The 18,613-nt window shown below is 42.4% G+C and overlaps 1 protein-coding gene across 6 annotated transcripts in view; it reads left to right on the top strand.

The window, feature by feature from the left end:
* Positions 1–234: 234 nt before the first annotated feature.
* Znf70 (zinc finger protein 70) overlaps positions 235–18,613 on the top strand; it is a 76,708-nt gene continuing 58,329 nt past the window's right edge. For 4 of the 6 annotated variants that reach the window (XR_013092130.1, XR_013092135.1, XR_013092128.1 and 1 more), the window contains exon 1: positions 235–365. Coding sequence is in view for 2 of the 6 variants with exons in the window: in XM_076864182.1 (XP_076720297.1) it covers positions 3,721–5,052 (1,332 nt within the window). In the remaining 4 variants the exon portion in view is untranslated. Of the gene's footprint in view, positions 366–3,641; positions 7,548–18,613 lie in introns of those variants that run through there. The other 2 variants (XM_076864182.1, XM_076864090.1) reach the window with 2 other exon arrangements.

Below are 18,613 nucleotides of genomic sequence, written 5' to 3'. Positions count from 1 at the left end.
AGTACTCCGACCAAAGCTGGCGCAGCTGTTTTTCCCACGGCCAGACTCCCAATTGGGACGGCCGGAATCACCGCACCGCCCAGAAGAGACTCTCCTGGCTGTCCCAGTGCCTCTGGATCGAGGTGGCTGAAGCGTACAGCAGGACCACCGAGACGTTGGGACCTCCACGCTGACTAGAGCGGTCCCGGAAGTGCTCGGGGCAGGGGGCGGGGCTCCGGGCACTCCGGAGATCGCAGGCTCCGAGTCAGCAGCTGTGGCTGAGTGAGGCCGCGTCTGCTGGGGGTTGGAGCAGCTCAGGTGTAGCCCCGCCCCTCCCGCGGCCCCGCCCCGGCCCAGGTGAGCCGCCTCGCCCCGCCCCGGCCCAGGTGAGTTGCATCGCGTCCGCTAGTGTGACCCAAGTCTTCCTGACCACCTGTCCCTCGGGTGTCCCCGCGTATGGGTGTCCCTAATCGGTGGGAAACCTGTAGGGGCGCTGGGGAGCGCGTGTGGGTCTGCGGCCGCTCCCGGGCCTCCAGCCAGGAGACCCTGACCACACTAAGGGTTTGCCAGGTACCCAGGACCTAGGGGCTACCTGGAGGCTGGGGTGACGAATGCAAGAGGAGCTGGGAAAGGCACCGAGAGAGTTGGGAAACATGGAGTTTCCAGACCTTTGGATTTTCGGTCCAAAAACATGTACCACATTCTTGGGGATAGATAAAGGGTTACTAATTTTTTTTACTCCGAGTGGAGACTTGGCGGGTAGGGACTTCATAGTAACGAACAACCTCTAAGGAGGCAACCTTGGCAATGCCAGGAGTTAACAGGTGGATGGAGGAAGCGTTGCAATCCACAGATAATCAGGCAGAAGGGATCATAGGGTATGAAAATTGTGGAGCAAAAACTTGGAGAAGCCAAGGGAATAAAGGAGGGATGGGGACGATGGGGACAACTTAAAAAGTTTTCAGGTACTTAGGTAGGCAACGTGGGTTAGTGAAAGGGTGGGCCCAGATTGCCACATCTTCCAGGTTTTCAAGAGGAAGTAGGGACTTACTGAGTTTTAAATATTGACCATAAAAGAAAAGTCCAACTCTTTATGTGCCAAACAAAATGTGTCCGTGTGTCGGTATCCCCAGGCTTGACAGTTTATACCTTCTGAAATGTTCGGTTTGAGGAGGTATTGATTAGCAATGCCAGATGGGGTGGGAAGATGAGGATGAAGAACAGAGATATTTGGCAAATAAGGTCATTGGATGCTAGTGTTGAGTGCTGAGGTTCCAGCTGAAACTGAAAACTTGGTATCTGTTGTGGTTTCTTGCATAGTGGTATGATTTTCCTGGGCAACACTTAACATCTTAATTGTTAGGGAAGGTTGGGAGTTAGCAAGCTTATTGCTGCAATACAAAGAGGTGAGGAAAAGAGGAAAATGATCCTGGCTAGAGAGTGGAAGGGAAGCTCATAGTTAGATCTACTGTAGAGAGAGAGGGTCTGAGCCAGATAGCAAAGGGCTGGAACTCAAAAAAGAGAACCCAGTGTAAATGAGGGGTTATTGAATTTGAGGTGATCAGTAAGCCTAGGCTGAGTGAGAAGGGTTGGACACTGTGGGCTGTTGAAGAGGAGAGGAAGGGTAAGAGGAGTCAAAGGGATCAAAGGATTTTTGAGAATACTTTAGTTCTGTGCTTTGCTATGTTTTACCCCTACTCCTGGCTGAAACTTTTTTTTTTTTTTTTTAAATTCTGGGGATTGAATCCAGGTGCACTTAACCACTGAGGCACATCCCCAGCCCTTTATATGTTTCATTCATTGCTAGGTTGCTGAGGCTGGTTTTGAACTCACGATCCTCCTGCCTCAGCCTCTTGAGCTCCTGGGAGGGATTACAGGTGTGTAACACCATGCCCAGTGGCTGAAACAAACAAGCATACAAAATTTCTAGCTGGGCACAGCAGCTCGAGAGCCTGAGGCAGGAGGATCATGAGTTCAAAGCCAACTGCAGCAACCTAGTGAGAACTCTGTCTCTAAATAAAACATAAAAGGGACTGGAGATGTGGCCCAGTGGTTAAGTTCAACTGGGTTCAATCTCCCATACCCCAAAAAAAAAAAAAAAAAAAAAAAAAAAAATCCAAATAGCATGAATTCCATGGTAACCATCTGATTAATTTAGTATTTTTTGAGTCAATTACTTTCTAAGCTTCAGAGGAAGGATAATACATTTGTATAGAGTTGTGAGGAATAAATGAGATATGCTTGTGAAAGTCTTAGTGTTTCCCAGCACATAGTGGGAAACTGTGAGTTGTGTTGCTGTCATAAATCCCATCACTTGAGGACTTCCCATTCATCTAGCAGATAAGTTTCTGAATGGGGTGCTGAGGAGCACTCTTAGGGGACATTGCAGTGGGTTGGAGAGCTGAATAGTCTAACTCCCTTCTTTGTCCCTGCTACAATACCCTTCTTCCACTGGAGCAATTCTGCTTCTGTCTCTTTTATTGGTTTTTATCTTCTAGACAATTATTTTTTTTCCTGTTTTGATTTTCTCTTTTTTCCCCTAGACAATTATTTGAATAAAATATTTTTTGGCAAAAAAAGAAAAATGTGTGGCAGTTGTAGCACAAAATCAGATAACTTTTCCTCCTTTTGATCATTTATTCAACTATTGTGTACATGGGATTGTATTGTTATACTGGGGATTGGGGATTGCATGGTGAGGGAACACAGTATTTGCCCTTAGGGAGCTGGAAGCCTAATGAGGAGGAGAGTATTATAAACATGCATTATGGTGGGTATACCCATCACCTCAGGTCACCAGGGGGCATGTCTCAGATAGTCAAGAACCTAAGGGTGCAGAAAAGAGTGGTTATTTGGACAGAGTATGGAAGGACAAGCAAGTGGCAATCTAAGAACAGGGGAAGGACCTTTTGGGAAAATACAAAACCAGTACAAATGAATGTTGAACTGGAAAGTTGGTATGTGGGAAAGAGAGACAGGAGAGAAGACTGAGGGACCAGGTGTGAAGGCCCTAATGAAGGAGCTGGAATGTTAGAAGATCCAAGAATGAAAAGGACTCTGTCAGGCTTGTGCTTTGGGTACTTCATTCTGGTGCTAGTATAGACCATGGACCAGGGGGAAGGATAGAAGCTGTAGGTAGGTAACTGGTTAAGAGGTGAGTATTGAAAAAATCCTGGGGAGTTGCAGTCAGGCTTGAGCTGCACAGTGGCAAGTGAGGGCAGAGGGCAGAGACCCTTTGCATGCTACCTGAGGAAGACGACAGGATGGGCCAGGTGGGGCAATAATGGAGAGGGTCTAGACTAACTCCTAGGGTTCTGATTGGCACCTGATTGGTGGCTGTGTCATTAACCTAGGGTAGGAGAGAAGTTTTGTTTCTTCCAAAAAAATCCACCCACAGCATTGTCATGTAGCTGGAGACTTGCCTTCTTTTCCACAATGGCTCCATTTCCTCTTTTAACCTACCTTTGTTTCAGCCCTTAGAGTCTAGACACATGATGTGGCATTTGATTGTGTCTATTTGTCTTCCTTACAATTGTTTCTGGTAAGTGAAACTTTTCATCTTAAGGGCAAGATTTTTCCAACCATAGAGTTTAGCACAGGAAGGAGGTACCTGACAGTTGTTTGATTTGCTGACTTGACAACGTCCCTTGTGTTATTTTCAGATTGTGAGAACAGTAAAGGTGACCCAAAGAAGAGCATTTTTAAAGATACACAGTCATTGGGGGTGATACCAGATTCACAATGGAGGTTCCCCCATCAACGAAGTTTGGTGAGACCTTTGTGTTTGAGGACAGGCAAGAACTTTTCCCAGGGGAGGACCTGGGGCACCCTTTTCTTCAGGAAAGAGGTTTGGAACAAATGTCTGTTATCTACAAGGAGGTCCCTCTTGGGGAGCAAGATGTGGAACAGGATGATTACGAGGGGAATTTCAGTCTGTGCTCAAGCCCTGTTCAACATCAGACTATCCCCTCTGAAACCAGACCCCAGGATGAGGAGATATTTGGTGAAACCTTTCTCCAGAAATCTGACCTCAGTGTATGTCAGATAATCCATGGTAGAGAAGAGTCCAGTCCACCTGATTGTAAGGAAGCAGGCAGGGGGTACTTGGGGTCTAAGGTATCTCACAGTATCCCACAGCCAGCCAAACCCTATGCATGTCATGAGTGTGGGAAGGCGTTCAGCCAAAGCTCCCACCTTCTCCGACACCTGGTCATCCACACTGGGGAGAAGCCCTATGAGTGCTGTGAGTGTGGGAAGGCCTTCAGCCAGAGCTCCCACCTTCTCCGACATCAGTTCATCCATACTGGGGAGAAGCCCTATGAGTGCCAGGAGTGCGGGAAGGCCTTCCGCCAGAGCTCAGCCCTCACACAACACCAGAAAATCCACACAGGAAAGAGGCCCTATGAGTGCAGGGAATGTGGGAAGGATTTCAGCAGAAGCTCCAGTCTCCGAAAACATGAGAGAATTCATACAGGAGAGAGACCTTATCAGTGTAAGGAATGTGGGAAATCCTTCAATCAGAGTTCAGGCCTGAGCCAGCATCGGAAAATCCACACTCTGAAGAAACCCCACGAATGTGATCTTTGTGGGAAAGCCTTTTGTCATAGGTCCCACCTTATCCGGCATCAGCGGATTCACACAGGGAAGAAACCTTACAAATGCGAAGAGTGTGGGAAGGCCTTCAGCCAGAGCTCCAACCTCATTGAACATCGGAAGACCCACACTGGTGAGAAACCTTACAAGTGTCAAAAGTGTGGGAAGGCCTTCAGCCAGAGCTCGTCGCTCATTGAGCATCAGCGGATCCACACGGGGGAGAAACCCTATGAGTGCTGTCAGTGTGGCAAGGCCTTCTGCCACAGCTCTGCACTGATTCAGCACCAGAGAATACACACTGGCAAGAAACCCTACTCCTGTGAATGTGGAAAGGCCTTCCGGCACAGGTCAGCTCTCATTGAGCATTATAAAACCCACACCAGAGAGAAGCCCTATGTGTGTAACATGTGTGGCAAGTCCTTTAGGGGGAGCTCACACCTGATCCGGCATCAGAAAATTCATGCTGGAGAGAAGCTCTAGGTGGGGGAGCTTGGAAGCCGTTTTCCAGATGTTGGAAGCCTTTGCCAGATGGAGCCCATACATACATTTCTTTGTCTCTTAGATTCCACCTACCTCCCTGATAACAATGCTGGATGGAAACTCTCCCACAAGGCCCTCCTGACCATTCCCCCCAGCAGGAAGGTTCCACATGACACCTGGCCAAGCACACCATGCTCTCAACAGGTTTCCTGGGTGAAGGGAGGATAGAATAATAGGGAAGTGAGCCCCCAAAGAGAACAGGTTTTCAGTTTTCTCATTCTCATTTTGACTCACAAGCCTATGAAATTTTGTTTTGCCCTCTCTTCATTTTTTTCCAAGTCTAGAAGAAGAAGAAATTTCAAGAGGCAGAAAATTTAGTTAAGCCCAGGAAAATGTCAAATGAACTTTAAATCAGTCTGCCTCAGCCTGACACTTTCAGAAGTTAGAAACCATGCTTACAGTCCAAGTTAGCTGAAGAAAATGAATTCAGTAGATAGAGCAGAGGCAAAATAGAATTGTCTGCCGGGGTTGGGCATTAGGGAGAACCAAAATAGGTTAATAGGACAAAGGAGGGTGAGAGGGATTGGGAGTGACAGCAGTGAGCCCCTAGTGTGGTCTTATAACTTAGCATTAGGGTAGATTCTGTCAGGTGGCTCTGTCATAATAGGGTGGAAATTTGGTCCTCTTGTGGGCAGAGTATATTCAACATCTGGCTGTGACTTAGCTTGGGATGTTGGAAGCAGGTAATGAGAGGAAGAGACTGGATTCAAGTCCCAGGACCACTCCATCCTATTAGTATGACATTGAGCAAGTCCCATAACTTGCCCCAGGGTCTGTTTCCCCTTCCAAGGGATTGGGTGATGGAACCTGGACACTTATCTCTAAGAGTAGGAACCAGGCTACACTTGAAAGTGTTTTGGCAGTTGAGAATGGAGAACCTTAGTGACCCATGCCTACCCAGAAGCACATTCCCTGCAGACCAGAGAAGTGTCCCACATACTGATGCTTTCTCCTAGTCACCATCTTGAGCCTTCTGCTGCAGCAGTGTCATCTATGCTCCTTTATTCTCAGTCCTAACTGGAATTCACTTGGGGGCTATTTAAAAACTGCCCTTACCCATGTCCCACCTAGACCAATTTAATCGGCATCCTCAGAGTTGGGTCCCTGACAATGGTTTTTTTCAAAACTCCCCTGGAAATTAGAAGTTATAGTGTGTGGCCAGGATGGGAGCCCTGTGCTAAGCTTTCATGCAGCCCCAACAGCATCTAATGTCAGCCTGCTTGCTCTTGCCAAGCAAGCCTGTTTGCCATTCTGTCTCAGTTTCCTACCCCCCAGTCCCCTGGGTATGAGCTCAGGCAGTGATGATTGGCCAATAAATAAGCCCTTGTCCCTGGCCAGGGAATACCCCCTTGATTTTCATGGTGCTGGGGATTGAACCTTGGCCTTGAACATGCTAGGTGAGTGATCTACAACTGAGCTACATCCCCAGCATCATGGGGGATATTAGTGCTGGCTATCCCTCTTTCCAGGCTCCCAGCTTCTCAGAGGTAGTGGAGAAAGAGGCAATCTGAGCTGTTTTGAAGTTTCCCAAAAGTTTACTTACCACTGGAATAAGATGAATTTATCATGGTGATACTGGTTATCTCAGTTTTTCAGAAGCTCAGTGTGGCATTTATATATAGTTTTGATGAATAAATACGGAAAGTCGTATTTGTTTTTTTAATAAGTGGGGCTTGGTAGGCAAGAGGTTTGGAACCATGGGTGTGATTGACTGGAGAAATCCCGCTAAGAGTTCTGACTGCCCAGTGTCCCCAAGAATCCTGTGCATAACCAGCTGGACTCTGGAAGTCCAGGGCCTGACAGGTGGTCCCAGGTGATGTTTACAGGCAGCTTTCACTCAAGGTCTTGTCATTTATCAGAAGTGAAGAGAGAATGCTAAGAAACAGTTGGGGCAGCAGGTGGCATTAGGCAGAGTCCCCTGAAAGATCTACCTCTTTTTTACTACCCATCCCCATTCCACCTCAGCCTTGGTCATCCTGTCCTTATCCAGGAAGCGTACATCAGGGTCTCTCTCTGCGTTTCCTGCGTGTTCCAGCCAAATTGATTTCTAAGCACCACTTTGCACATGTCACCATTCTCCTTAAAGCTATCTTTCAGGAGCTTTTCTGCACATAGATCCTTATTTCAGCCAAACTGATTTACCTCCTCTGAAAAAGCCACACAGAATTCAGGCTGTTTGTTGCCCTCTCTTTTCATGCCTGGATTCTCATAATTCAATTTATGCAGTTCTCACCTTTTGGAGTATGCACTTTCTATCTCCTCTTCCTCCCTCCCTCCCCCTTTCCTTTCCTTCTTTTTATATAACATACGAATTAACCCATCCCCCAAGGGTTAACAGATTCTTCTGTAAACATGGTTAGACCAGGCACTTTTCTATTTTTTGGATGTATGTATAAGCAAAGCCTTGTTTTGTTTTTTGAATTTTTTCACTGTTCTATTATGTATTTTTTAGAACTCTCTTTTTATTTAGATTCCCAAACAATGTAAAGTTATAATAAGATATGGTCCCTGGTAATATTTTAACTGTTTTTTAATTGAGTTATCTGTTTTTGCTTTACATTTTTTCTCTTCTTCCTACAGTGATTTATATAGATGTTGTTGAGTGTTATAAAACACCAGTTTTTGATTCTGTTTGCTAATTTGTTTTGTTAAAACATGTTTTCTCTCTTTCTCTCTCAGCTTAATACTTTCCAATTCTAAGATTAATAATTTAGATATGATTAATCATATATATATTTTATATTTGGTACCAGGGATTGAACTCAGGGGTGGTTAACCACTGAGCCACATCCCCAGCCCTAGTTTGTATTTTATTTAGAGACAGGGTCTCACTGAGTTGCTTAGCACCTCATAGTTGCTGAGGCTGGCTTTGAACTCTCGATTCTCCTGTCTCAGCCTCCCAAGCTGCTGGGATTACAGCCACTGTGACTGGCTGATAATCATATTTTTATTATCACTAATAAATGTAGGCACTTTGGTCTATAGTTTTCTCATTATAGTCATAGCTTTGTTTGCTCTCTATGTACGTTTTGATGTTTTGTTTTTTTTTGGGGGGGTGTTGTTATTACAGCATTGGAAATTTCCTTTTGGCCCAGATGTTTTCTAAAAAATATTCCCAATTGTTTAATGCTTAGGTCTTTGCTGCTTATTTCTTGTACTGTATTATCAACATTTCTAAATGTCCATAGAACTGCTTTGGGTCAGGGTATATTATCAACTTTTATAAAGCATTTGTGTTCTCTCAAAAACTGTTTTTATTTCATCAGTTCTATTTGTCAACTCAATTTTTGGATTATTTAATTCAAATTCATACTCTGTATAAATTTCATTTATTTTAGAGATTTTAATCTGGGGTCTAAGGGACTACCTGGGACTAAGCATGCAGAGGATTTAGGAACCCCTAAGAATTGAACAAGTTGTGTGGGTTTGTGGATTAATGGATTGTTTTGGAAGGGGGCATGTAGCATCCATCATCTTTTGAAAGGACTCTATGACCCCCAAACAGTTATGAATACTCATTTACCTGGTCTAGTCCTAGTCGGATTTTTTTTCTTAGTTGTAGATGGACATATTACTTTTATTTTATTTATTTATTTTTTTTGGGGTGCTGAGGATCAAATCCAGTGCCTCACATATGCACTTCATAGTCTGATTTTGTATGCTTTTTCTTTTTGTTTTTTTGTGTGATTTATATTTCACTTTTATGTTTTAGTTTTAAATTGTGTTGTTGTTTTTGTTGTTGTTATTATTATGATGATGAGACAGGGTCTCACTGTATTGCCCGGGTTGACTTTAAACTCCTGGGCTCAAGTGGTCTTCCTGCCTCAGTGTCCTGAGTAGCTGGGACTATAGGTGCACATTATCATGTCTGGCTTCTATTTCACTTTTTATATTTGTTTCTCTTTTTATGTATGTTGGTGTAGTTTTCTCAAATCTTCTTTTGAGAAATAGGTATTTTTAATAATTACATATTAAAAACTGTGCCTTTTAGTACCCTGTTTACCTCTTTTAATGCTTCTAGCTTCAACTTTTCCAAAATTGTGATTGAAGACTCTTGCTTTTCTTGAATTTGCATTTGCATGATTGAGTTTAGTGTTTTACTTTTTTAACTTGTGCATATATTTTGCTATGTGTCTGTAACTTATAAACAGCAAATTGTTGAACTTTGTTTTCTGGTTTTTATAAAATTATTTTCTTGTTACTTAAGAAATTCTGTTACTAACATTTTAAGCAAGTCATAATTAATTTTCATCTTTATATTTTAAAATATATTAGCTCAGTTTATCCAAATAAATAGGCCATGCTCATTTCCTGCCCATCTCTATGAGTAATTAACCACATGTAGAGTGTTATTTCTGGGTAGACTAGAGGTCTGCCTGCTGCTGCCTCTCTCTGACTTCTTGCATTTGGGTTCAGTGTCACACTCTGCCTGGAGCTAACTTTTCAAGTCATAACCTACAGCTTTAGTGTCCTTAGTTGTAAATATAGAAGAATGATACCACTCTACAACCTTTTGGGGTTCAGAGGTATACAGAAAGCAAACCTGTGTATTAAATTATGAGGTACAGCTGATTATTAAGCTACTGGTATTTTGAAAACTTTTTTGATGTGTAGTGCTGGGACTTGAATTGAGGTCCTTACATATAACAAACATGTACTCTACCATTAAGCAACACTGCAGCCTTACAATATATTTTTTTAAGTTTTTATTCTCACTTCCAAAGTTGTTTTAACATTACATTGTGCCTTCCTTTTTGGAAAATCTTGCAGATGTAGCAAAGAAGTACACATCCAAATGCATCCCACCTCCCTAAGTGAACCTGTAATGGTCATTTGAAGAGAGAAGGGGACCTTAGTCTCATCTCCCTTTCCTATCACCTTTTTGTTTCTGCCCAGGCCTTCTCATGCCACTCCACCCACCCACAAGACACTGCCAGCACCTTCTTCAGTGGGAGGAGGGAAGTGCTGTCACAGCTACAAAGGCTTATGAGAATGGTCACTTCTGTTCACTCCAGTTGCAGGTTGGGAAATTAACGCTGATGACTTGCCCAAAGTATGTGGTGATTTAGTGTCTGATCTGCCCAGCAACCATGGGGAAGAACATTTCTTAATATAATATTGGAGCCCTGATCTGTTGTAATCCAGAACATGTCAGAGGTGGCAAATGTGTTTAGCCGTCACAGGCCATGGTTGCTCAGTTCTTGGGGATGAGTGGACATTCACCATCATCACATAAGGTGGATGTATTGATTTTCTGGGAGTGAGGAAAGATAAACCTTTTTTCTTGTAGGAAAACTACCTTCTGATAGTATCAGTATCTGATATCTCAGAAAAACATGTTATAAAGTTGCTTGGTGCGTGTGGAATTGGAGTATAAAATGATAGAGGATTTTGCCCCACGATGCTATGTGTGGACCACCACTACCACATCACAGAGACCAAACACTTGGTCTAGTTGTCAAAATGTTGATTGGGGCATGTGCTGGAGAACGTCTGTTTGCCTCACTCACTTTCTGCTTTTGTGGCTATCTGTGTTTCCTGAAGTCAGATGGCTTTCCACTATGCCACCCTCCTGGTGGTTCAAATGAGGGTGGGAGGGAAGGAGGTGTTTCGAGTGCCCTCTGGTGGTTCTCTGCAAGCATTTGAAAGGGTTTTAGTAGATCACCAGAAGTCCAGAAGGTCTTCTTGTTGGCCTTCATTTTCTTTTCCTTCTTATTCCCCCCCCTTGTCTTTAAATCCATCCTAGCTGCCTGGCACTGTGGTGCATGTATGTAACACCAGTGGCTCAAGAGGCTGAGGAAGGAGGATTGTAAGTTCAAAGCCAGCCTCAGCAAAAGTGAGGTGCTAAGCAACTCAGTGAGACCCTGTCTCTAAATAGAATACAAAACAGGGCTGGGGTTGTGGCTCAGTGGTTGAGTGTCCCTGAGTTCAATCCCCAGTACCAAAAACAAAAGCAAACCAAAATTAAATCCCTCCTTTCCCTTGTCACTGATCCTAGCTTGGCTAGTTTGTCTTCCCGCCCCTAGAGATGGCTGGAAGCACCTCTTACTTCTCTCCTCTTTACTTCTCTTAAATCTTCTAGTTCTTGGAACTCCAGAAATGAGAGAGGGTGTCACACCTAGCCAAGCTAGGGTCAGTGTGTTCTCTACTTAATCCTCACATTCTGTTATCTCCCAGAAAAGGGAGAGATACCTCCTGTGGTTTGGGACTCACCTCTCAGGACCATGGGATCACTTTTGACCACCCTCAAAAGTGAGGAGCTGTCCTGGGCTCACAGTAGGGGATGACCAGGGGACACAGGTCTTCCCTTGGAGGCAGGTGATATGTATCCAACGCTTATAAATGTGAGTTTTACCCCAAGACTTGAAGCCCTCTCCCATCAGTGCCCACTCCAGAAGCACTCAGCATGGTCTCCCTCTCTGTCCATCTTTCTTTCTACTAGGTTGGGAAGGGCCTACAGGTCTCAGAGTGTACCATACCCCACTGGGCTGTGGTGTAGGCTCTCCACTAGCATTTGCTCTGTGAACCAAGAATGTTTCTTCACCCTCTGTTTCCTGTTTCCAGTTTGCTGATCTCAAGTCAGGAATCAGATACCACCTCCTCATCTGCCTTCTTGTTCACAAATTCCCCCCAACTTCTGCTTCTCTTTCTCAGCTTCTCTTTCTCATCTGATTGTTCCCACTTTAGTGTAGGCTGCTGCCATTCCTCTGCTGGCCCAGTACACAGGTCCTCCTTGACCTCCCTTCCCTTCTGTCCTTTCTTTCTTTCTTCTTTTGGCAGCCTGTCTTTACCCTGCAATTCTGATGAGGTCACTCTCTTCCTCAGATATCATATTGAATTTTGTGGAAACCTAACTATCCAGGCTGGTCTGAAGGCCCTTACTGATCTAACTCCACATGGTCCAGCCACTTCCTCTCCTAGCCACCAAAGGAACATGGGCTGAAGATGGTGGTGGGGTTCCTATTCTAAGATAGCTACTCTGAGAAAGCCTGTTCCCCCTCAACACCCACCATTATCATCAGCTCTGCTGTATTCGGAGTCTGAGGTGCACATATTTAACCAGGAAAGCAGACCAAGTTTAGGGTTAGGGCCAGCACTTTGGCTAGTGGAGAATAAGAAAATAGGTTGCAACCATCTTGTGTTTCACTGTTATACTTTCATGTGTAATCTTAATGCATGCCATATTCATGTTTTCTTAAAAACAACTTTTTCACAAGCACCCCAGCCATGATTCTCTGTGAGCCCTTGTCTTCGGCAAACTATATCTCAGCTAAGAACTCCCAGGCCTCTCGCAGACCTTCATGATGGTCAAGGTTCATTTTGCTCTTGGTTGCTTCCTTGTTTCATGGATGCAGGGAGAGGGGAGGAGATTTCTCTTCCCACTTCAAGGTGACAGTGGAAGACCTTGTCATTTCATGTTCTCAAAGAGTAAGAAGGCTGGCAGGAGCTAATTTCACCATAGTATGTGGAGAAAGGGGAGTAAAAGGGAGGGAGAGAAAAAGTTACATCAATCCATCATGACAAATTTGGAGAACAGAGCTTGGGATACAGTGCCCTCTGTGTTTCAGACCTGGGAGTACTACCTGAAGGTGTGTGTGGCATGGAGCAGAAAGCTACCAGAAGCCAGGAAATGGAGAGAGCTCTACTCACCAGGGACAAAATGTAAACCCCAAAGGGACAAAATATAAACCCCAAAGGCAGGCCCCCAGTGAACTACTTCCTCTAGTTATACCCCAGCTACTTATAGTTACCACCTGGTTAATCTGTATCAGTGGATTAATCCACTGATTCGGATATAGCTCTCATAATCTAATCTTTTTACCTTTGAACATCCTTGCATTGTCTCACACATGAGCTTGTTATCGAAACCATAACCATGTTGCTGTTCAAAAAAATGTCAGATTTTGCAGTGTATCAGATTTCAGGCTTTCAGATTAGAGACACAAAACCTATTGTAACACTTTCTTCCTACCCCCAAATTCCCTATGATCCAACACAAAATGTGTTTATAGTGGGTAACCTTTGATTTTTGTAGCTAAACTACAGAATATCAAGGTGTTCTGTGTGTGCATGTGTGCAGTGCATGCACGTAAAGTGTACAATAGCTAGAGGAATAGATGTCACCTAACAATAAGTGAAGGATGTATAGACTTGAGTCCTCTATAAGGAATAGGATTAATATGTTTTTGATTATACAAGGCAGCTATCATATTAGTGGACCACCTCTAGTCATATGGTCATCCCCACCACTGAGAACAGGTACCAGGGATTAACAGCCTTTTCCCAACATGATTTTGTTATCTTTATTTGGAAGTTGATATAGTTAAAGGAGGTGTGTGGAAATGCCACATTGACAAAGGGGTGTTGTGGTTTTGTACTGTTACAACCTGCCTAACTGAGCTAAGTTTCCCAGAATCACCTTCAATATGTGATTTTGAGTAGGCATTGCCCTAAATAGACATTTGTAAGACACCAGGGTGGCAGAAAGGAAGTGACAGCTATCACAATTGGCAATAGTGAGAGGCAGAGATACTAGGATTAGAGTGAGGCCAAGGGTCCCTGGGGCTAACCTATACATAGGAAGCACCCATTCTCAGGGCTGCACAAGAATAGGGTTAGAGCCTGAGAGTGAGGACTCCTTAAATGTTGGATCTGCTTGAAACACAGTAGGGCTCCATTTGTGGTAGTTCTCCCTGTTCTTAGGAAGTAAGTAGGCCCAAGAGTGACCTGTAAGAACAAAGCACTGCTGAACTGACTTTTCTGCTATGGGCTGAAACCATCTCCTCTGCACATTCCCCACTTGTTACAGAGCTTGACATTAGTAAAAGCTGATTTTATTCAGGAACTATTGTAATAAGAAAAAAAGAGGCCTTAGTATAAAATTGGGCTCAATTTCAGATACATGATGGCCCAATGGGAATTTGTAGTTAAGGAGCAGGGTCAGAGCTGGTAGATGAAAAACAACTAAGAGAAAACACCAAGGTAAAGAGGGATTCTTGCTAAACCAGTTTAATAGGATTCTTACTGAAGGTAAGTCAGGTGTTCAGACATGGGCCGGGGAGGTAGGGGAAGATGAGATAGTTTATATAGCAGAGGTGATCAGCTATTCAGAGTGTGAGACTCTGGCTAACCTAATTTAGCAGGATTCTTGCTAAAACTGGGCAGTTCAGGCTCTGCAAGGACAAAAACTGAAGCTCAAAGTCAAGCCTAATTGAGAAGGTGGCTAGTCAGAGGATCATGACTAAAGTTTGGTCAATGAGAACGTCTTCATCACATTCTACCTCTGGGTTTACTTATACTGAGAAGCCTTGGGCACTATTCCAGCTGTATATTTCCAGAGTTCTGTCAACTCTTGTTAGAAGTTTTGGTTGGTTATTGGGCTGTGCTTGCTCAGGAATCTCCACTATCCCTGGCCTGGGGGGATGGCCAGTTGCCTCTATGAGGTTGTCCCTCTCCTGTTGTGCCCAGGGGAAAGGTTGTTAATCCTTGGTACCTGATCGCAGTGGTGGGGATGGGCATGTGACCAGAGGTGGTCCACTGAGAAGCCCTCTCTGTGCCCTGGAATCTAGTCTCATGACCACCTCTTTCTTTCTTTCTTTTCTTAAATATTTTTTAGTTGTCAATGGACCTTTATTTCTTAATTTATACACGGTGCTAAGAATTGAACCCAGTGCGTCACACATGCTAGGCAAGCTCTGTACCATTGAGCCATAACCCCAGTCCAGATGACCACCTCTTTCTTTGGGTGGTGCCATGTGCAGGGGCTAGGCCCTGTTCTGCTGGAGCCATTTTGCCTCCATGAAAGAAACCAGCCAAGGTGGGGTAAGGGCAGGGCAGGGCAGGGCAGGGAGAATTCTAGAGACACAGGGCCAGGGGCTCTGAATGCAGGCAGCCCTGAGTCTGGATTTTCAGTTATTCAAAAGCCTCCTGTTTGAGGACATTTGAATGGGGTTTTCTCCGCCCTATAGTATTGCTTACTGACATGGACCATAGCAGACATCAGTATACAAGCTAGGAAAGCACAACAAGGAAGGGCACCTGATAATTCTTTCCTACCCATAAATGAAGTAGAAAAAGGCCAAGAAATCCTACAATACAGATGTAATTAAATTGGAAACATAAGGAGAACAGACATAACTTGTGTAATATAAGTGCTTGGTATACGTTTTACAAGGGAATGCTCCATGAAGAAAGTCATTTGGGAAAAAACTTCCATTTTCAGGAATTGTGGGCTAGGCCAGAGAAGAACCAAAAGTAACAGATGGAAAAAGATACCATGAAATTCCTATCCAAAAGAAAACTGGTGTAGTTAACATTGATATCAGACAAAAGAAACTTTAAGGTAAAAAAACCATATGAAATAAACAGTTACTTTATTTTAATAAAACTTTTATTTCATCAGGAAGGAAACTTTTAAATTTGTATATACTTAATAATGTAATCTAAACAATAAAAAGTAAGCTGGACATGGTGGACATGCCAGTAATCCCAGCTGTTCTGGAGACTGAGACAGGAGGATCTCAAGTTCAAAGCCAGCCTTAGCAACTTAGCAAGGCCCTGAGCAACTTAGTGAAACCCTGTCTCAAAATATAAGAAGGGCTTGGAGTGTGGCTCAGTGGTTAAGTGCTCCTAGGTTTAATCCCTGGCACTAAATATAAATATAAATATAAATTTATGTATTATATATAATATATTTATATATAAATAACTAATTAATTTGCAAGGAAATATAGAGATATTCACAATTCTAAGAGGAAGAGAAATAAAAATCAAAAGGAAAATAGAAGATTGAAGATTGGAAGACCATTGTTGGCTCAACTCAGTGGACTGAGATATAACATTATATTCAACAGTTACAATGTGTATATTATCTTCAGAGATAAGAATAGACATGGAACTTTGACAAATATGTATTGGGTTATAAAGTAAGTCTCTATGTCAAATTTCAAAGTATCTTCCCTAAACACATAAAATTAAACTAGTATATAACTAGAATGCCTTTACATGTTTGCAGATTAATACATTGCTAAATTGTCCAACAGTCAGAAAACTAAAAAATGAAAATGAGGTAATATTTGAACTGAAGATGATATATAAATGAACTGAGTAATAATGAGACTACTATGTAAAAACAGGCAGGATGCAGCTAAGTTAGTACATAAAGGGAAACTGATAGCCTTAAAGTGTGTATCTATTCAGGACCAAATGATGAAATTAATGAGCTAAGAATACACCTTAGAAGTCAGATAGAGAATAGCAAAATAAACAGAAGAAAGAGGGATGAGGGATGTAAGAAAGACGAGAGCAAAAATTAGTGGAATAGAAAATAAATAATTAGATGACAACAAAAAAGCAAAGTTGCAAGAAAAAGGAAAAAAGACATAAGTCACCTATATCAGGAATGAAATGGGACATTTGACACATGCAGAGCCTGAAATGTAGAAGCTATTATAAACAATATTATGCCAGTAATTGAAGATGAAATAAGCAAATTTTGAAACAATCTATTTGAGCACACATTTGACTCGATAAAAATAGAAAATCTCAAAAAAATTTTTTTAAAGCCACTAAAGGCATTGACTCATTAGTTAAAATTTGTTCAACAAAAGAAATTTCCACCTCACATAGTTTCACTAGCAAGTTTGATTAGCCATAAAAGGAAAACACTGTTCAATTTTAACAAACTCTTCCAGGGAACAAAAAAAGAGAGGACCCTCAAAATTCATTTTATGAAGCAAATATAACCTTGGTCACAAAACCAATGAGAACAGTCAGAAAAATAATATTATAGCTGAATCTCACTCAGATATATAAATGCATGTATTCTGAACAATACACTATCATACTGAATTCAGCAATATTACGTGACAGCACATGATGGACAAATCTAATTCATTTATTTGAAGAATGCAAGGTCAGCTTTATATCAGAAACAGTACATTATGTGCACCATTAGAGAGAAAAGAGAAAAATCATAAGCATACAAAAATATGCAGAATAAGCATTCAATAAAATTTAATTAATTATTTATAAAAACAGTAAACAAGGAACAGAAAAAACTTTATTAACCTGATGAGGATACCTTTAAGGAAATTTACATCAGCCATCTTGTCTAATTGTAAATTGTTTAAACACATCCCTTTATGACTCATAACAGGATGAGTAAGCCCCTTAATTGTCGCATATGGTTGTGGGGTGCTAGCCTGGACGAAGGGTATAAGGCAAGGAAAAGAAAGATACAAGAGTTGGGAGGACATGTCATATTCACAGATGATACGTTTTATATATATAGCAATTCCCAAAGAATTCACAGTTAGACTAATAGAATCAATAAGAAAACTTGGCACATTTTGTGTGTGTGTATGTTTAAAAATGATACAATTTACAGTAAAACATAAATCACTTTTGGGAGTAATCTAGAAAGATGTTCAAGATTTAAGTGGAGAAACTTATACATCTTTGTTGAAAGTAAAAACAACCTAATAATTGTACATAGGGGTTTAAAGATTGATGGGCTCAGCAGTCAAGATGTAAGTTCTTCCTTATCTAGTCTGTAAATTCAACAGGAAACCAATTCAAAAGTTCAGACTCTGATTCATTTTTGTTAGAATTTGATAAATAGATCATGAAATCTTAACAAAATTATAAAGAGTAAAGAAAATTCTGGATCCTCTTGAAGGAAAAGAGGAGAACATATCCCATTGTGATCATCTGGACTTCATGGTTATGATTAAGAGGAATTTCTAGAATTCTCCCTCTGTGTTCCATGTCCTCTCTGGAATTCTGTACTCTTCCCCAACACCCCAGGCACATCTGGGGTCATACCTAGAGATAGTTATCCAGTGTGTCTGGGCAGGTGTCTTCTTTTCTAGGTGTGATTGATTTATATTTGTGGTTTTGAATTTGTGTCAATGATGCCTAAATGCAGCACAAAAGCCTCAGAGATTCAAGCCCTGGGCCCAGTCACCAGAATAACGGAGCATTTGGTTAAGGGATGCACTGTTCCAAGTAGATGCCTGGCTGCACACTTCTGTCTGATTGCACACCTCTGTCAGGCCATCTGGGTTCCCCTATTCTGAGTCCAGCACTTCTTTTCTTAGCACAAGCTTATTTAGCTGGATTAGTCTGTTTTTTTTTTCTTTTTTGTTGTTATAACAAAATACCCAAGACTGGGTTATTTAGAGGTTTATTTATCCCCCAGTTTTGGAGGCTGAAAGTTCAAGCCCAGGTGGTTCAGCCTCTGATGAAAGCCTCCTTTGACTGCATCTCATTATAGTGGATGGTGTCATGGCAGGAATGCATGCAAGATGAGGAGATCACATGAGACAAGAAGCCAGAGTGGAGAGGGGTCAAGGCTTGCTGTTTCATAACCATTCACATGGAAACTAACTGGCATTCTATAAGAATTACCTTAATCCCTCAACATAAGGACTCTTGGGGGATAAACCACATCCAAATCATAGCAGTAGTTTCTCTATGGCTTGTAGAAGGCTTGCTGGGC

This window comes from Callospermophilus lateralis, chromosome 1, assembly GCF_048772815.1.
Source record: "Callospermophilus lateralis isolate mCalLat2 chromosome 1, mCalLat2.hap1, whole genome shotgun sequence".
Classification (NCBI taxonomy): Eukaryota; Metazoa; Chordata; class Mammalia; order Rodentia; family Sciuridae; genus Callospermophilus; species Callospermophilus lateralis.
This window is presented reverse-complemented; position numbering and strand designations above follow the sequence as displayed.